The sequence below is a fragment of the Osmerus mordax genome, chromosome 22 (genome assembly GCF_038355195.1).
Source record: "Osmerus mordax isolate fOsmMor3 chromosome 22, fOsmMor3.pri, whole genome shotgun sequence".
Taxonomy (NCBI): domain Eukaryota; kingdom Metazoa; phylum Chordata; class Actinopteri; order Osmeriformes; family Osmeridae; genus Osmerus; species Osmerus mordax.
Window position 1 is genome coordinate 8,981,627 of NC_090071.1, and position 19,019 is coordinate 9,000,645.

Sequence of the window (19,019 nt, forward strand, 5' to 3'; positions counted from 1 at the left end):
GTAGCCTACATTCGTCAAGAAGAACATGGCAATTCTCCCAATCCCGCCCCTCTGTAATTTGTTGTAGCCTATTTACACTCTGTTCGGGAGTATGGCGGACGCAGGTTCAACGGAATTAGAAAAGGTATACACAGATTACAGCATTTAAAAAATAATCTGATCAGACAATGCATTTAGGATGTAACATTAAATGCAGACGTATTGATAACTTTTTATTAACTTTTTTTATTCCAAAGAAAATAGCAGAAATAAGACAAAGATTCAGCGCGGAATATGCACAAGGTGAGATGTGGAATGCGCTGTGAAGAGAATAATTTAATAATAATAATTAAAAAAATCTAATACAGAATGTATAGCCTGTAACGAAAGTTAGTTACAGTTGTAGCTACAGTTGTTGTAGCTACAGTTGTATTAAATATTATTTCTAAACCAAAGTTAATACATTGTAGAGAAAGCTTAGACAAGAAACGTGTGTCTGGACAAAAACACGCACAGTCATGCATTCCATTTAAATCTGTCACAGATTCATGTGACAAGTATGACATCAGGGATGTGGACAGACTACTGAATGACGACGCTTTGGTGGACAGTTATTTGGACTGGAGGCACTATGTGTTGGAAGACACCTTGAAAATGATCGATGAGAGCCTAAAGTGGAGAAAAGAATTCAAACTGAATGGTGGGTTGTCTTTGTTGCAGGAACACTCTGCCATTAGATTGATCCAAAACTGGTTGTTCCATTTGCAAACGTCACATGTTGGTTACAGTAAACCCTCTTAAACCAGTTATTCAAGATGGCATACAAGTTGTTGTGAGAAAACATTGATCACTGTTTGGAAATTGGATATACACAGGTGGGAAAGGATTATATAAAGACTTTTACAATGGCATGACGTTAGACCCTGGGCTGGTTTACAATGAAAACAATTGTTACTACTACAATAGAGAACCCTCTGTTTAGTGAAGGCAGAAGGGCTATGTGGTCCACGTGTGTACGTCCCACATGCACACACGCACACAAACACCCACACAATGACCCTTTCATTTTCAGACTAACCTCAGGTTAGTCTCAATCAGCATACCCGTTTGTCTAATTGATGAATCTCTCCTCCTCTAGACATAAATGAAAGCTGTATCCAGAATACTCTCTTCGAGTCTGGTGTGCACTACCTCCATGGCTATGATAAAGAAGGCAACAAACTGTGTATGTGTCTCTTGTCTTGACGAGGAACTCAATCTGAATGGGGCCGTTATTAAAATCGAAATAAAACATTGTGTTCATGCTGACTGCTGGCAGTAAACAGTATGTTATGTCCCCAGTCTGGTTTAGGGTGAAGTTACATGTGAAAGACCCACGGATGTTGCAGGAGAGGAAGAGGTATGTGGCCTTCTGGTTAGAGCGCTACGCCAAGAGAGAACCTGGAATGTCCCTCACTGTGGTGTTCGACATGTCTGAGTCGGGTCTAGGAAATGTCGTAAGAAACTGCTCTCCACACCCCTCCCCTCTGCTCTCACTCATTTCCTCTCTCTCGCTCTCACTCTCAACATCATGGGAGGTTTTTAGTATTTGTTTGGGGCACGTGAATGCGTCTTTTGTGAAACCCAATGTCATTTCGAAATTTACAGTCTCACTGTATCTCTGTATTACTCAGGGAGGAGTTTCGGTTATCATTACTGAAGACAATTTATCCCCCTCTTTATGATTATGTTTATGCTTGCTCCAAAAAACTACCCAATGGCTTAATGTGGCATGATTAGACACCAGCCTATGTTGAGCTCAAAGGTAATCTTGGACCATAAAAACGTCTAGAGTGACAAAAGCTGTTGAAAGAGAAATTAGATATTAGTTCCTTTTTTTAAGAGAATATCTGCATCATTCTTTTTGCACACCACACACACACACACTGGACTATCCAGTGTAAGCACATTACGTTGTTTGTATAATAAAAGGCTAAGATATTTTCTGAGGGGTATTACGGGTCATGTGATTGAGTAAACAGAAGCAGTATCTGAGTGCAAAGAGCCACAGTTAGCTTCTCTGTGTTATCTGGGTCAGGCTTTAGCTTGGGGCTCCAAGTCTGTTCACAAACATAAACAGCTGCGTCTTTACGAAACATGTTTCCTCTCTTATCGTTCTAAATCATGTCTTTATGAGATCACTATCTGCTGTGTCCCTTCTCTTGTAGGACATGGAGTTTGTGAAGTACATCATTAATTGTTTCCAGGTATATTACCCAAGATTGCTTTGTAAGTAGCTGAGGATAATACAGTGATTTTGTCACTCTTGTTTATGATTTGTTGCATTTTAGTAATCCATGATAATGTTCATTTAATTTACTTGCGTTGTCTCTTTGACATTTCAAAAACATTCTAACTTATTGGGAAATCATATGGTATGTTTGACCTGCATGGGACTCCCATCTGATGAACCTCCTTAAAGGGAAAGCTCATGTCTCGTTTGATTTGTGTTTCTTTAATTCTGTCGATTTTCAGCTAAAATGCTTATGTACGCCATGCCATGGATCATGAATGGTGAGTCATGGCGAGTATTTCAGTTCATTTAAGTATATGAGACTATGCTGGCCTGCCCATCTCAACAACCACCATTAGCACTGATTCTATCACAGCTCTGTTTGTAATCCCAGTCACGTAATCTACACCCTAGCTGCTTGGAAGGTTATTAAGACCTGGCTGGACCCAGACGCCATCGACAAGCTGAAGTTTGTCTCCAAGAGTGACATCCAGACTTACGTCGACATAGAACACCTACCATCTTACATGGGAGGAACAGTACGTTCCCTACAGCTGCAGTACCAGACACACGTGAACAGTATCTACACAGGCTACCCATCTACTTTCTGCTCTGCATACAGTTCAGAAGACACCTTTATGCTTGTCTAAACTTTTGTTCGTTTAAATGTATGCTGTCCACATAATTCCTCTGTCCATTGGATTAATATATACATTGATGATGGGTGCATACAGTACACACACACATATTTAGCCTCATTAGCATGTATCCACAGCTGTATATTATATATGACTACACATAAAGGGACGGTATTCTCATGAACACAATACAGACAACCTACAGCCGCCTCTGCTGACAGCATACAACACTCATAGTACACTCATTGGAAGGTACGGGTAATGCTGTGAGTTGCACAGAATGTGATCGCTTCTGTGTTTTTTTCAATCTGGGATCTGGTTTGGCTAAAGTAGCTCTTCTGTTAACGTCAAATTCACAGGACCCCTTCAAATACAGCTATCCACCTCTGCCTGACGATGACTTCCAGCCGTCCATATCCGATCCTGGACATGAGGATGACATGGAGGTGAAAGATGGAGAGCAGGATGGTGAGATGGCAGAGCCAGCCGTCATCCCCAAAAAGGTGCCGCCGTCCATGCCTTCATCCAACAAACCGCCTAGTTCAGAGCCGTCGTACTGTCCAATTTCAGTCATATGTAGCTAGCATAGATAATAGCATAGCATATAGATAACAGATATATTTGTCCTCCATCTCTATCCATCTGGAGGAGCAGGTGTCCTTTTCTGAGGATGGGGACATGGACGCTGTGAGCAGAGTCAGGACAGCTAGGAGACCCACGACGACTTGGAGAGGCTCTTTGCTCCATGTCAGGTTAGAGTTGACTTTGAGGTTACAGACTGCACTCATTTTCTTCATTTTTTGACTTTTTTTTATCCATGTGCATGTACAGTGTAATACATATTTCTGTCCGTTTCCTACATCATTACTGTGGTGTAGTACAGCATCATCATGCTTTACTCCATATTAGGTTCTATTTTGCATTGATGTTACACACTTAAAATGGAATAGAATATTTTGCAGTTATGCACACAATATAATTTGCAGGTGCATGTACAGTGTAATGCTTGGCCTATGTATGAGGACTGTGGCGCACCACACTTTTGCAGAGTGAGCACACGGGCTAAACTACTTGTTTTTGAAGTGAAGTGTCAAGACAGAGAGAAAAGGAAAGCACAGAAGTGGGGTTTTCAGCATTTGATCTGGTTTATTTCCTGCTACAGCCCTGCTGAGGAGCTGTGCTTTGGCTCCCAGGAGAGCGAGAAGAAATGTCTGATCGTCCTTAATAATGTCACCAAAAACCCAGTGGCCTTTAAGGTGAGTCTTGCTCACACTGGATAACCTGTGTTCATCCATCTGCATCCAATCACAACAAAAGCAATACCAGAAAAGTGTAAACAACAAAAGCAAGTAGAAAATCAAGTGATTACTTATACACTAGAAACTAATTTAGTACTAAAGTAGTAAAAGAAAACATTAATGAAGGCTCCAGACAACCATCACTTCACTGATGTTCTCTATATTTATGTATACATGTGTATACATAAATGTATGCATACATAGATGTATATTTGGCTTATTTGACAATCCTCCTATCTATGATTTTAGGTACGCACCACAGCCCCAAACAAGTACAGGGTGAAGCCCAGCAACAGTAGCTGTGAGCCAGGGACTAATGCAGAGATCACGGTGTCCCTGCATGGAGGTGCTTCATCTATCCCATTCAACCCTTTAGTCCTACTCTGTGAAGTCCTACACTGCGTATGCAATACAAAAAACATTTAACAGTTATCCACAGGATCTGCAGACCTGTATTTATATGTGTATGTACGTATATATATATATAGAGAGAGAGAAATGGGAGAAAACATCTGTTAGTCCTAGATTATTTCTGATTGGCTGTTGGACCTGATTACATGTCTTCTGATTGGCTGTGCAGCTTCTGTGCCCTCGCCTCAGGACCGTTTCTTGATCATGGCTGCAGAGATGGAGCAGAACAGTGGGACGGTCCCAGATCAGGCCTCCTTCTGGAAGGGCATCCAACGAAATAAAATGATGGAGCACAGGTGAGATCGTCCACTTTTATTAAGATGAACAAAACACAAACACCAAGTGCCCTACTAAAATATTTGTAGAAAATGTTAAAATTAAGAACAGTGTTTGTTGTTGTATGTATCTCCAAAGACAATTATACCTCAGATGTGTATACCTTGTCTGTACCTGCAGGCTGCAATGTCACATCCTGGAAGGCCTCCAGCCTGCCCTCAACCCAGTTAGGAACAGCCAAAAAGAACAGCCCAAAATACAGGAGACCAACGGGCAACCAGACATGCACACCACTGTGAGTTACCAGTGCATGCAGTTCTTGTGGTCGAAGTGTTCAGAGGATATTTAGGGTTTCGAAGTGATAGACAGAAATACAGAGGTGTCAAAGCATTTGAGAACCTATCTGAACCGCTGTGTCTTGCGTTGTTGAACGAGCCCCGTTCCTTGTATCCTCTGTCCCCTGCAGCTCATGCACATGTTGGCCAGCAGCACCAGGCTGGAGCAGAAGTTGGAGCGATGCCTGTGGTCCCAGAAGGTTCTGACAGCCATGGTGACGGCACTGACAGCCATGTTGACAGCACTGACAGGCTTGGGGTTCTCTGCTTTCTACATGTTGTACACTGGGGACAATGCACAGTAGCGGCACCTGACCATGGAGAACTGGACCTGTGTATGCAACATGGATGTAACGTTGAGGGGCAGAGCACCGACCAACCAATCATAGATGGGAGTCTCAATGATGTTGTTGAGAAAAGAGTGCAATCGTGACTTCTGAACATTCCGATTCTTTTTATGTTATTTTAATACTCACCCATTTACACTGTTTGTTGATCTGTTGATAATCACAGAATCATGTTCCACCTAAATTGTTTGCGGTGACATTTGCAATGAACAAATACAATGTTGTCTCCTTAATTATTAATTGAAGTGACTTTGCACACTTAGTCTGAGTTACCAAGAACATTGTGGTTTCCTAATGTTGCTATAACTGAAAATAAACATGTTGAGCAGTGAATAGTCGTTGCCAGGGCTGCACAGCTATCTACCCCATTGTCATATACTTACAGAACCCATAGACGCTTTACACCTCAGTACATCAAACACCACTTCCTCCTGCACAAGTTGCTGTACGTTTCTGTACGTGTTTTGTGGGTCGGAAACAAGAAACAGTGCGGAGCCACCACCCATACCTTGTGTGTTTGGGAAGACAGAGCTTGTTAAAGGGTGAACGTGACTTGCTCTGAGCATCAATATTTAGCCTGAAACTTTGAATTGACATCCAGACAGACAGGTCAAGAGAATAATATATTGGTTAGTTGGTTGAGCGGTGAGGGAGTCGGGCTAGTAATCCGAAGGTCGCCAGTTCGATTCCCGGTCATGCCAACTGACGTTGTGTCCTTGGGCAAGGCACTTCACCCTACTTGCCTCGGGGGAATGTCCCTGTACTTGCTGTAAGTCGCTCTGGATAAGAGCGTCTGCTAAATGTAAATGTAATGTTTTACTGGGTAGAATGTGGAAAAGTGCATTCAGGTTTGTTGTGCTTTTGGGAATGCAGGGAATGTACACAGCCATTGAGGGTAAGTCCAGATAATAGTTTCATTTGAATGGTTCCCTGCATTTTCTTTGCAAGTGTTTATGCATTGTTGTCCCTGTAGATTCAGTACACATACATTTTAGCTGAGGAAGCGAGAATCGTGAGATAATATTGTACATAGTAATAATTTAGCTGACACTTTAACAAAGCAACACACAGATAATGCCTATAATAACTACAGTAGATAATCAAGGATCAGTGCTCAGTTAATTTTACTTAACCCTCGTGCTGCCTTCGGGTCACATGACCCAAAGGTTCATAACGAACCATCGTTGTCAACGAACCATTGGGAGTCAGGTGGCTGAGCGGTGAGGGAATCGGGCTAGTAATCCGAAGGTTGCTAGTTCGATTCCCGGTCATGCCAACTGACATTGTGTCCTTGGGCAAGGCACTTCACCCTACTTGCCTCGGGGGGAATGTCCCTGTACTTACTGTAAGTCGCTCTGGATAAGAGCGTCTGCTAAATGACTAAATGTTGTGTTTACCCAATTTTACCCAATACAAAAACAAATAAAAATAATTTTCTTTTAACCATTCCAATGTAGGGGGTCTGAGACAGCCCGACAGTTAAAAGAAAATGCTTCACTTTGTTTTTGTATGAGGTAAATTTGTCGCAAAACGACGGTGGGTCACAATGACTGATGGGTCAGAATGACCCGAAGATAACACAAGGGTTAACTAATATGATTTGAGCATAGAGTATTCTCAGTCTATCCCATCACCCACTAATAACAGCAATTTGTCTTCTTTTTTTACAGAAACTCTCAATTTTGTGCTCACAGAAACTTCTAATTCCACTCCTATATGCACCCACCCATCATTTGAGGAAATGATGGTTGTCAATTGTGAGATACGTACAGTGAATAATTGGACATATCAAATTTCGTATTGATTCGACAACAATGAAACACACACAAGTTGTGACTCCAGAGTCACCATGCACATAGAGAAGGAAGGAACATTTTTACACTTCACACGTCCAACAGCATCTGATGAAGGGAACTACAATTGTCAGTGTGTCTTTCAGGGAGGAACAAATATCACAAACATCAATGTTTCTTACAAAGGTAAGTGTTCCATAGATTAAAGTTATGATGTACTGCTGCTACTGCATTGTGTTCTGTGTACAACTTACATTGTACGGTCTGTCATCAAGTTCTCAGTAATATGATCATTATGATAATAATAATTATTGATGAGACAAACAAGATCAACATAAATAGTGTAAAACACAAAACCTTTCTTGCCGTACGCAGAATCTCATGCGCCTATGACTGAAGAAGGCCCCTACCCTAATGTGATGATGATGATGGGAGGCTTGGCAGTGACCATGGTTGCTGTCATCTTTGTTGGAGTAACTCTGAAGAAAATACATCTCTGGTAAGAGATTAGCTCACTCAAAAATAACAGAAAAAGATGACGATGACGACTCATTCTGTAAACATGATTCAAAGTCACCAGATTATCTTGCTACGTTATTGACCACTCATTAGCTCTTGCATTAATATAGTAAATACATTTGCGTGTTTCAAATACAATGCACATGCTAAGATACAAATTAGAGATGGCACCTTGAAGACATAGAGAAAGACCTACTTTTGGTTGAGTGTGACAGGTTATAGGTTTCCATCTCAATCTGAACCACTATAGGTCCTTTCACTTCTCGTCTAGTTTGTCAGAGCGGTTATGAGAATAGTATTCTTATACCCCATAAAGCAGACAAACAGTGCTAGAGACATTGTTACATTGGCCTATTATTTACCACTGTGTTCATTCTTTTCTCTTCTTTTTTTGGCCCAAAAGGAGACTTCACCAGCAAAACTGTGTCCCTTCCAAAGAGTTTTACATAAAACATGATGTCCTTATGAACTCAAATGATTTCACAGCACTTCAGTATATGGTATCAATGATTATGCCTTTAAATGTCCCATGAATACAGTACCAGTCAAAAGTTTGGACAAATTTAAAATGTGTCCAAACTTTTGACTGGTACTGTACATAAAATGTGTTTATTCTTAGTCATGTTGGTTGAATGATGAGTGAGACTGCTTTGCTTGTGTCTTTTAGGAGGTGAAGGATATTGAGCCGACGAGCCGTACAGCACATTCATATTGAAAACCAATGGGCTTTACTCAACTGCCCAACTGGACATCCAGTTGGACTCCCTGTGCTGATGATGACTGATACTATACAAACTGGTCACAACTCTTTTTGACCCTTACCATAGTCTGCTTCCCAACCACTTTCCAGTAATATTACTTCTTTGGCTCTCTTCCAACTTCATTACTTATCAATATTGGTTTTCTGCTCACACTCCCCCCCCACACACACACACACACTCAATAATCTATATTTCTGATATTCACAGAATCATGTTCCACCTAAATTGTTTAAAGCGAAATTTGTAATCGCTGTACTGTAAATCGCTCTGGATAAGAGCGTCTGCTAAATGACTAAATGTAATGAACAAATACAATGTTATCTAATTTATTATTAATAAAAGTGACTTTGCACCCTTCATCTGCGTTACCAAGAACATTGTGGTTTCCTAATGTTGCTATAACTGAAAATAAACATGTTGAGCAGTGAAAAGTAGTTGCCAGGGCTGCACAGCTATCTACCCCATGTAGTGAGGTCCGCAAGACCACACGGAGCCAACATCTTGCCACACCTGAAGAGTGATTCAATCACATCAGACAAACATAATCAGCCCTTGTGACACCCTCAGTATGCTGATTACCCACCAAACGCCGATGCAAAGGAACCATAGAATTGGGGGGGGGACCTCCCCAATCTACCTAATCAGCCCTCCTGCTAGCTTGCAAGCTTCAAAGGGCCTGATTTAGACAACACGTCTCCAGCGACCATTTGCTATCCGTTTCGGCGGCGATTTGAACAAAGAACATACCTTGATCAGAACTTTTGAGGAAAGTTCTTGAGACTTCACCTTTACCACAAGAGTACAAGGTGGAGAATTATGAGAGGGATATTTGTGTTATGTTTGTTACTTTGTTTTAATGTTGTGTTCACTGAAATCTTGATTCTAGTAACAACTCTTTCTTCCTGAAAGATAACCACGTCATTCTTGGTATCTACACGAAGCTATCATAATAAAACAATCATTCAACTATATTTTGTAACTGTACCAAGATGTCCAGAACAATATTTGAACCATCGAATGAACCAGCCAGAGATCAGATCACACCTTTGGTAGGTGTGAAGGAAGGAGGGGGGAGTTGAGAACCCAGCTTCCCCCAATCCACATCTGACCCCAGACGGGTCCTCTCTCGAACTGTATAAAGCCCTAAGATGACCATCAATCTCGAACTCCAGCGAAACCGACCATGGCATGAACGCCATCAGGATTGGCGTTCCAAAGGACGTCGCCAAGCTTCTCCTGAGATTCAACTTCATAGTGAACGCGTCACTATCTGGACGTTTCAACAGAAGAACCAAAAACGCAATTCCAAATGCGACTTCACTGAGATCCCGCAGACTCAGTCACATGACCCAGCGCAGCCGCGCTTTGACTTCAGATTCTTCAAATGGACCTTTGGCGCAAACCGCCCTCAACATCATTGATCAACCCCTGATCAAACGTAACTATGGCTAACGCTCTTTCCTCCTCGACATGGCATTGGCGTGAGCTCTGTTTATGATTTGTAAGGATGTAATCATTGACTGTACAATTTCTGTCTTTCTTTAAATTAGACCATTTCATTCTGTTCATTGAAACCAATCTCTCATATCAAACCCATAATCCAACTTGTTCATAAGATCTGTTTACCTTACTTGAATAAATTCATTGTAAAGATTTTGACGTGCGTGTTCACTGATGTTACGATTGGCTCTACACTTAGAACGAATTCATTCCTAAAGATGAGACTGATTATTACATATTAAACATAGGATTCCCTAATGTCCTAAACCAATATTAGGGTGGTGCCCCAAACTTGATGATAAATTAAGTATTTCTATCTTTAAACGAGCAAACCCCGCTACATAATGGCGCCCCGTGTGAGGCTAAGATAGATTGAAATGAGCAATCGTAACTTTTGTGAAACGAACTGTTAAGATAGAGCGAGCTCTAACTGTATGTAACACCATGTATTTAATACTACTGTGCCTGGGCTACAGTGGCTGTGTGCGTATTCAATTGTTTTTCGTGAAATAGCTGCTAGTGTGTGTGTGGGACCAGCTAGCTCAAAGGAAGCAGCTAGGTTTGACCGGAGGTATGCGCGTGCTCAGAAACACCGCTGCCCCGACATTTACGTTGTAATCTGCCTCGGGCCAGCTCTTCAAGGAAAGTAGCATAGGAGCCTTTATTATAGCCTCTATTTTAATAGTGTAGCTATTTGGTTAAGTGAATTAACCAACCAACTAATACGTTGGTGCACATGTCTAGTTCAAGGAAACAGACAGTAGTAATTAGTCCTGAAGGACTTTTGTTTAGAAGCAACTAAACAATGCAGTTTCTACACGTAACCTATTATGCCGCCACGATATAGCTTGTCGAAAAAAAGCATTGACTATGCCCGCAGCTAACTGTGTTAAAAAAAAAAAAAACAGTGGTTGCCAAACTAAAGTTACATTATTAGATGCAGTTCATCAATGTGGTTTAGTTACGTTGACTTCAAGAAGCTACTTAGTAACTATAATTGTGTAAAGTATGTACTATAATTACCTTGTACCTTTATTTGTTATTTGTGTACGTCTTTGGTAGTCAATTGTAACCATAACCTAAATGAGTTTATTGAAACTAGTTTGATTTAAAAAGATTGAAAAGCAGACAACTTTTCCCTCATCTAGACCCCTAGTCACAAAGCTTCAATTGCTACGGCCATTGTAAGCCACTTCAAGTGCCTCTTTTTGTTTCAATAATTTCCTCTCAACCTTTTTCCTATGTCATGTCATAGCTTAATCACTCATAGCCATGCCAATGTCTGGGGAGGGGGGGTGACATGCTGTTAGGCTGCTGTGGTCTTTCTTCTCTTGTCTTCATGTCAACAGTTTCATCGACGACGGTCTATGAAAGTTGACATCCGGGGGGATGTAGTGAGGTCCGCAAGACCACACGGAGCCAACATCTTGCCACACCTGAAGAGTGATTCAATCACATCAGACAAACATAATCAGCCCTTGTGACACCCTCAGTATGCTGATTACCCACCAAACGCCGATGCAAAGGAACCATAGAATTGGGGGGGGGACCTCCCCAATCTACCTAATCAGCCCTCCTGCTAGCTTGCAAGCTTCAAAGGGCCTGATTTAGACAACACGTCTCCAGCGACCATTTGCTATCCGTTTCGGCGGCGATTTGAACAAAGAACATACCTTGATCAGAACTTTTGAGGAAAGTTCTTGAGACTTCACCTTTACCACAAGAGTACAAGGTGGAGAATTATGAGAGGGATATTTGTGTTATGTTTGTTACTTTGTTTTAATGTTGTGTTCACTGAAATCTTGATTCTAGTAACAACTCTTTCTTCCTGAAAGATAACCACGTCATTCTTGGTATCTACACGAAGCTATCATAATAAAACAATCATTCAACTATATTTTGTAACTGTACCAAGATGTCCAGAACAATATTTGAACCATCGAATGAACCAGCCAGAGATCAGATCACACCTTTGGTAGGTGTGAAGGAAGGAGGGGGGAGTTGAGAACCCAGCTTCCCCCAATCCACATCTGACCCCAGACGGGTCCTCTCTCGAACTGTATAAAGCCCTAAGATGACCATCAATCTCGAACTCCAGCGAAACCGACCATGGCATGAACGCCATCAGGATTGGCGTTCCAAAGGACGTCGCCAAGCTTCTCCTGAGATTCAACTTCATAGTGAACGCGTCACTATCTGGACGTTTCAACAGAAGAACCAAAAACGCAATTCCAAATGCGACTTCACTGAGATCCCGCAGACTCAGTCACATGACCCAGCGCAGCCGCGCTTTGACTTCAGATTCTTCAAATGGACCTTTGGCGCAAACCGCCCTCAACATCATTGATCAACCCCTGATCAAACGTAACTATGGCTAACGCTCTTTCCTCCTCGACATGGCATTGGCGTGAGCTCTGTTTATGATTTGTAAGGACATTGACTGTACAATTTCTGTCTTTCTTTAAATTAGACCATTTCATTCTGTTCATTGAAACCAATCTCTCATATCAAACCCATAATCCAACTTGTTCATAAGATCTGTTTACCTTACTTGAATAAATTCATTGTAAAGATTTTGACGTGCGTGTTCACTGATGTTACGATTGGCTCTACACTTAGAACGAATTCATTCCTAAAGATGAGACTGATTATTACATATTAAACATAGGATTCCCTAATGTCCTAAACCAATATTAGGGTGGTGCCCCAAACTTGATGATAAATTAAGTATTTCTATCTTTAAACGAGCAAACCCCGCTACACCCATTGTCATATACTTACAGAATCCATAGACGCTTTACACCTCAGTACATCAAATACCACTTCCTCCTGCACAAGTTGCTGTACGTGTTTTGTAGGTCGGAAACAAGAAACAGTGCGGAGCCACCACCCATACCTTGTGTGTTTGGAAAGACAGAGCTTGTTAAAGGGTGAACGTGACTTGCTCTGCGCATCAATATTTAGCCTGAAACTTTGAATTGACATCCAGACAGACAGGTCAAGAGAATAATATATTGGTTAGTTGGTTTTACTGGGTAGAATGTGGAAAAGTTCATTCAGGTTTGTTGTGCTTTTGGGAATGCAGGGAATGTACACGACCATTGAGGGTAAGTCCAGATAATAGTTTCATTTGAATGGTTCCCTGCATTTTCTTTGCAAGTGTTTATGCATTGTTGTCCCTGTAGATTCAGTACACATGCATTTTAGCTGAGGAAGCGAGAATCGTGAGAAAATATTTTACATAGTAATAATTTAGCTGACACTTTTTAACAAAGCAACACACAGATAATGCCTATAATAACTACAGTAGATAATCAAGGATCAGTGCTCAGTTAATTTTACTTAACTAATATGATTTGAGCATAGAGTATTGTCAGTCTATCCCATCACCCACTAATAACAGCAATTTGTCCTCTTTTTTTTTTACAGAAACTCTCTATTTTGTGCTCACAGAAATTTCTAATTCCACTCCTATATGCACCCACCCATCATTTGAGGAAATGATGGTTATCAATTGTGAGATACGTACAGTGAATAATTGGACATGCAAAATTTCGTATCGATTCGACAACAATGAAACACACACAAGTTGTGACTCCAGAGTCACCATGCACATAGAGAAGGAAGGAACATTTTTACACTTCACACGTCCAACAGCATCTGATGAAGGGAACTACAAATGTCAGTGTGTCTTTCAGGGAGGAACAAATATCACAAACATCAATGTTTCTTACAAAGGTAAGTGTTCCATAGATTAAAGTTATTATGTACTGCTGATATTGCATTGTGTTCCGTTCTGTGTTCAACTTACAATGTACAGTCTGTCATCAAGTTATCAGTAATATGATCATTATGATGATAATGATTATTTCTGAGACAAACAAGATCAACATAAATAGTGTAAAACACTAAACTTTGCTTTCCGTACGCAGAAACTCATGAGTCTATGACTGAAGAAGGCCCCTACCCTGATGTGATGATGATGGGAGGCTTGGCAGTGACCATGGTTGCTGTTGTCTTTGTTGGAGTAATTCTGAAGAAAATACATCTCTGGTAAGAGATTAGCTCACTCAAAAAGAAGAGAAAAAGATGACAATGACGACTAATTCTGTAAACATGATTCAAAGTCCCCAGATTATCTTGCTATGTTAATGACCACTCATTAGCGCTTGCATTAATACAGGAAATACATTTGTGTGTTTCAAATGCAATGCACATGCTAAGATACAATTAGAGATGGATAGGTTATAGGTTTCCATCTCAATCTTAACCGCTATAGGTCCTTTCACTTCTCGTCTAGTTTGTCAGAGCAGTTATGAGAAGAGTATTCTCATACCCCTTGAAGCAGACAAACAGTGGTAGAGACATTGTTACATAGGCATATTATTTACCACTGTGTTCATTCTTTTCTCTTTTTTTTGCCCAAAAGGAGACTTCACCAGAAAAACTGTGTCCCTTCCAAAGAGTTTCAAGTAAAACATTGTCTTTATGAGCTCAAGTAATTTCACAGCACTTCAGTATATGGCATCAATGATTAAGCCTATTAATGTCCCATGAATACATGAAACGTGTTGGTCATGTTGGTTGATTGATGAGTAAGACTGCTTTGCTTGTGTCTCTTAGGAGGTGAAGGATATTGAGCCGTACAGCACATTCATAGAGACAACCAATGGGCTGTACTCAACTGTCCAACTGGACTTTCCCTGTGCTGATGATGACTGACTGATACAAGATACACACTGGTCACAACTCTTTTAGACTCATAGCATAGTCCGCTTCACTGGCTTGGGACACACCATGTTCAGGAGAATGGGAAAGACTACAGTACATTCTTGTGACTCTTACCAAATTACTCCAGTATCAATACTCTCCACCAGATGTCAGTGTAATACTTTTTACATACAAAAATATATATATAAAAAAAAATCTAAACGACATACAAATTGAATATATTGAAAGTGCAGCAGAAAGTCAAAGATCAGAACTGCATAGTTAAAGTGTCAAGGAACGACCTGTATGTTCCTGGCACATAAATTATGGTGTGACCTCTCCTGCTACTGTAGCTGTGTGAGTTCAGTTACAGAATCACTTCCTTCTTTCAGATGGGAATTGATATATACAAAACGTTGTATTGCCAGTAACATTACTTCTTTGGCTGTCTTCCAATTTCATTACATATAGACCCCCCCCCCCATGTGTCCAAACTTTTGACTGGCACTGTACATAAAATTTGTTTATTCTTAGTCATGTTGGTTGAATGATGAGTGAGACTGCTTTGCCTGTGTCTTTTAGCCGTACAGCACATTCATATTGAGAACCAATGGGCTTTACTCAACTGCCCAACTGGACATCCAGTTGGACTCCCTGTGCTGATGATGACTGATACTATACACACTGGTCACAACTCTTTTTGACCCTTACCATAGTCTGCTTCCCAACCACTTTCCAGTAATATTACTTCTTTGGCTCTCTTCCAACTTCCTTATTTATCAATATTGGTTTTCTGCTCACACTCCCCCCCCTCCACACACACACTCAATAATCTATATTTCTGATATTCACAGAATCATGTTCCACCTAAATTGTTTAGAGTGAAATTTGTAATGAACAAATACAATGTTATCTAATTTATTATTAGTAAAAGTGACTTTGCACCCTTCATCTGAGTTACCAAGAACATTGTGGTTTCCTAATGTTGCTATAACTGAAAATAAACATGTTGAGCAGTGAAAAGTAGTTGCCAGGTGATGAAGAAAGTGTTTGTCCGTCTCTTCATAAACGGAGTGACTAAGTTCAGTTGAGTTCTGGATTTTAATACGTATTTATCAATCTGCAGATTGGGAGAGAAAACCAGTCTTCTGACCATAAATGACAACACAACACCAAGCTTAGGTCTCAACCAGGTCTCTCTCGGCTCCGAAAGCCGGAGGACCATCTTTTATAGGGCACAGGAATGTAAACATAGATAGTGACTGTCAGGCAGTAATGACGTTACAACAGTCTCAGAGGAAGAGCTTCACAGCTCCCAACACATGACCACTCAGACTAGAGAGATCATAGTTGGCGCTCTCCTTGTAGTCATGACAAAGGACGTTTACCCAGTACTTTCTCCTGATCACGAACATCTATTAACCCTGACACATAGACACAATCTACTGTTATTAATAGCAAGCTTACATGATAAACGTACTAACTAGTATCCAATGACTAGTTCTATTGATTAGTGATTAATGTAAGCACACAGGAAATCCCAATTTCTTCCACACAGGGCTGCACAGCTATCTACCCCATTGTCATATACTTACAGAACCCATAGACGCTTTACACCTCAGTACATCAAACACCACTTCCTCCTGCACAAGTTGCTGTAAGTTGGTTTTGTAGGTCGGAAACAAGAAACAATGCGGAGCCACCACCCATACCTTGTGTGTTTGGGAAGACAGAGCTTGTTAAAGGGTGAACGTGAGTTGCTCTGCGCATCAATATTTAGCCTGAAACTGAACTGACATCCAGACAGACAGGTCAAGAGAATAATATATTGGTTAGTTGGTTTTACTGGGTAGAATGTGGAAAAGTGCATTCAGGTTTGTTGTGCTTTTGGGAATGCAGGGAATGTACACAGCCATTGAGGGTAAGTCCAGATAATAGTTTCATTTGAATGGTTCCCTGCATTTTCTTTGCAAGTGTTTATGCATTGTTGTCCCTGTAGATTCAGTACACATGCATTTTAGCTGAGGAGGCGAGAATCGTGAGAAAATATTTTACATTGTATTAATTTAGCTGACACTTTTTAACAAAGCAACACACAGATAATGCCTATAATAACTACAGTAGATAATCAAGGATCAGTGCTCAGTTAATTTTACTTAACTAATATGATTTGAGCATAGAGTATTCTCAGTCTATCCCATCACCCACTAATAACAGCAATTTGTCTTTTTTTTTTTACAGAAACTCACTATTTTGTGCTCACAGAAATTTCTAATTACACTCCTATATGCACCCACCCATCATTTGAGGAAATGATGGTTGTCAATTGTGAGATACGTACAGTGAATAATTGGACGTGTAAAATTTCGTATCGATTCGACAACAATGAAACACACACAGGTTGTAACTCCAGAGTCACCATGCACATAGAGAAGGAAGGAACATTTTTACACTTCACACATCCAACAGCATCTGATGAAGGGAACTACAAATGTCAGTGTGTCTTTCAGGGAGGAACAAATATCACAAACATCAATGTTTCTTACAAAGGTAAGTGTTCCATAGATTAAAGTTATTATGTACTGCTGATATTGCATTGTGTTCCGTTCTGTGTTCAACTTACAATGTACAGTCTGTCATCAAGTTATCAGTAATATGATCATTATGATGATAATGATTATTTCTGAGACAAACAAGATCAACATAAATAGTGTAAAACACTAAACTTTGCTTTCCGTACGCAGAAACTCATGAGTCTATGACTGAAGAAGGCCCCTACCCTGATGTGATGATGATGGGAGGCTTGGCAGTGACCATGGTTGCTGTTGTCTTTGTTGGAATAATTCTGAAGACAATACATCTCTGGTAAGAGATTAGCTCACTCAAAAAGAACAGAAAAAGATGACAATGACGACTAATTCTGTAAACATGATTCAAAGTCCCCAGATTATCTTGCTATGTTAATGACCACTCATTAGCGCTTGCATTAATACAGGAAATGTATTTGTGTGTTTCAAATGCAATGCACATGCTAAGATACAATTAGAGATGGATAGGTTATAGATTTCCATCTCAATCTTAACCGCTATAGGTCCTTTCACTTCTCGTCTAGTTTGTCAGAGAGGTTATGAGAATAGCATTCTCATACCCCTTGAAGCAGACAAACAGTGGTAGAGACATTGTTACATAGGCCTATTATTTACCACTGTGTTCATTCTTTTATCTTTTTTTTCCCAAAAGGAGACTTCACCAGAAAAACTGTGTCCCTTCCAAAGAGTTTCAAGTAAAACATTGTCTTTATGAGCTTAAGTAATTTCACAGCACTTCAGTAAATGGCATCAATGATTAAGCCTATTAATGTCCCATGAATACATGAAATGTGTTGGTCATGTTGGTTGATTGATGAGTAAGACTGCTTTGCTTGTGTCTCTTAGGAGGTGAAGGATATTGAGCCGTACAGCACATTCATAGAGACAACCAATGGGCTGTACTCAACTGTCCAACTGGACTTTCCCTGTGCTGATGATGACTGACTGATACAAGATACACACTGGTCACAACTCTTTTAGACTCATAGCATAGTCCGCTTCACTGGCTTGGAACACACCATGTTCAGGAGAATGGGAAAGACTACAGTACATTCTTGTGACTCTTACCAAATTACTCCAGTATCAATACTCTCCACCAGATGTCAGTGTAATACTTTTTACATAAAAAAATATATATATAAAAAAAATCTAAACGACATACAAATTGAATATATTGAAAGTGCAGCAGAAAGTCAAAGATCAGAACTGCATAGTTAAAGTGTCAAGGAACGACCTGTATGTTCCTGGCACATAAATTATGGTGTGGCCTCTCCTGCTACTGTAGCTGTGTGAGTTCAGTTACAGAATCACTTCCTTCTTTCAGATGGGAATTGATATATACAAAACGTTGTATTGCCAGTAACATTACTTCTTTGGCTGTCTTCCAATTTCATTACATATAGACCCCCCCCCCCCCCCACACACACACACACACACACACAATAACATTCCACATTCCCTTGAGAATTCTCTTGACCACAAAATGACAAGCCCATTGAGAAGCGCAATAGAAATGAAAGGGAAATATCAGGTTGAACAGCTAACATTTCTCACATCATAAAACATGCGTTAGGGTCGGAAATACTTGTCGA

The 19,019-nt window shown here is 40.4% G+C and overlaps 2 protein-coding genes and 1 long non-coding RNA gene across 7 annotated transcripts; all 3 read left to right on the top strand.

The window, feature by feature from the left end:
• Positions 1-84: 84 nt before the first annotated feature.
• LOC136965977 (motile sperm domain-containing protein 2-like) lies at positions 85-6,098 on the top strand. Its single transcript, XM_067260301.1, has 15 exons — positions 85-124; positions 237-282; positions 524-679; positions 1,118-1,204; positions 1,321-1,475; positions 2,187-2,247; positions 2,494-2,532; positions 2,666-2,790; positions 3,249-3,392; positions 3,544-3,641; positions 4,052-4,145; positions 4,437-4,533; positions 4,768-4,894; positions 5,055-5,169; positions 5,341-6,098. The coding sequence occupies exons 1-15, from the start codon at positions 92-94 to the stop codon at positions 5,512-5,514; spliced, it is 1,551 nt and encodes a 516-aa protein (XP_067116402.1). The 5' UTR covers positions 85-91; the 3' UTR covers positions 5,515-6,098.
• Positions 6,099-6,385: 287 nt separating this feature from the next.
• On the top strand, positions 6,386-15,305 carry LOC136966239 (uncharacterized). Of its 5 annotated transcripts, none has more exons than XM_067260699.1 (5): positions 6,386-6,451; positions 13,559-13,867; positions 14,062-14,182; positions 14,559-14,601; positions 14,753-15,305. In XM_067260699.1, the coding sequence occupies exons 1-5, from the start codon at positions 6,424-6,426 to the stop codon at positions 14,849-14,851; spliced, it is 600 nt and encodes a 199-aa protein (XP_067116800.1). In that variant the 5' UTR covers positions 6,386-6,423; the 3' UTR covers positions 14,852-15,305. The 5 variants fall into 5 exon arrangements, 3 of the variants coding, with proteins under 3 accessions (XP_067116800.1, XP_067116802.1, XP_067116799.1); XR_010879367.1 differs by lacking the exons at positions 13,559-13,867; positions 14,062-14,182; positions 14,559-14,601; positions 14,753-15,305 and adding exons at positions 7,227-7,535; positions 7,725-7,848; positions 8,272-8,368; positions 8,536-8,843 and having other exon boundaries at positions 6,388-6,451; XM_067260701.1 differs by lacking the exons at positions 13,559-13,867; positions 14,062-14,182 and adding exons at positions 7,227-7,535; positions 7,725-7,848 and having other exon boundaries at positions 6,388-6,451.
• Positions 15,306-16,633: 1,328 nt separating this feature from the next.
• LOC136966329 (uncharacterized) lies at positions 16,634-18,825 on the top strand. Its single transcript, XR_010879372.1, has 5 exons — positions 16,634-16,760; positions 17,081-17,389; positions 17,584-17,704; positions 18,080-18,122; positions 18,274-18,825. It is a non-coding gene; the product is annotated as an uncharacterized lncRNA (long non-coding RNA).
• The last annotated feature ends 194 nt before the right edge of the window (positions 18,826-19,019 follow it).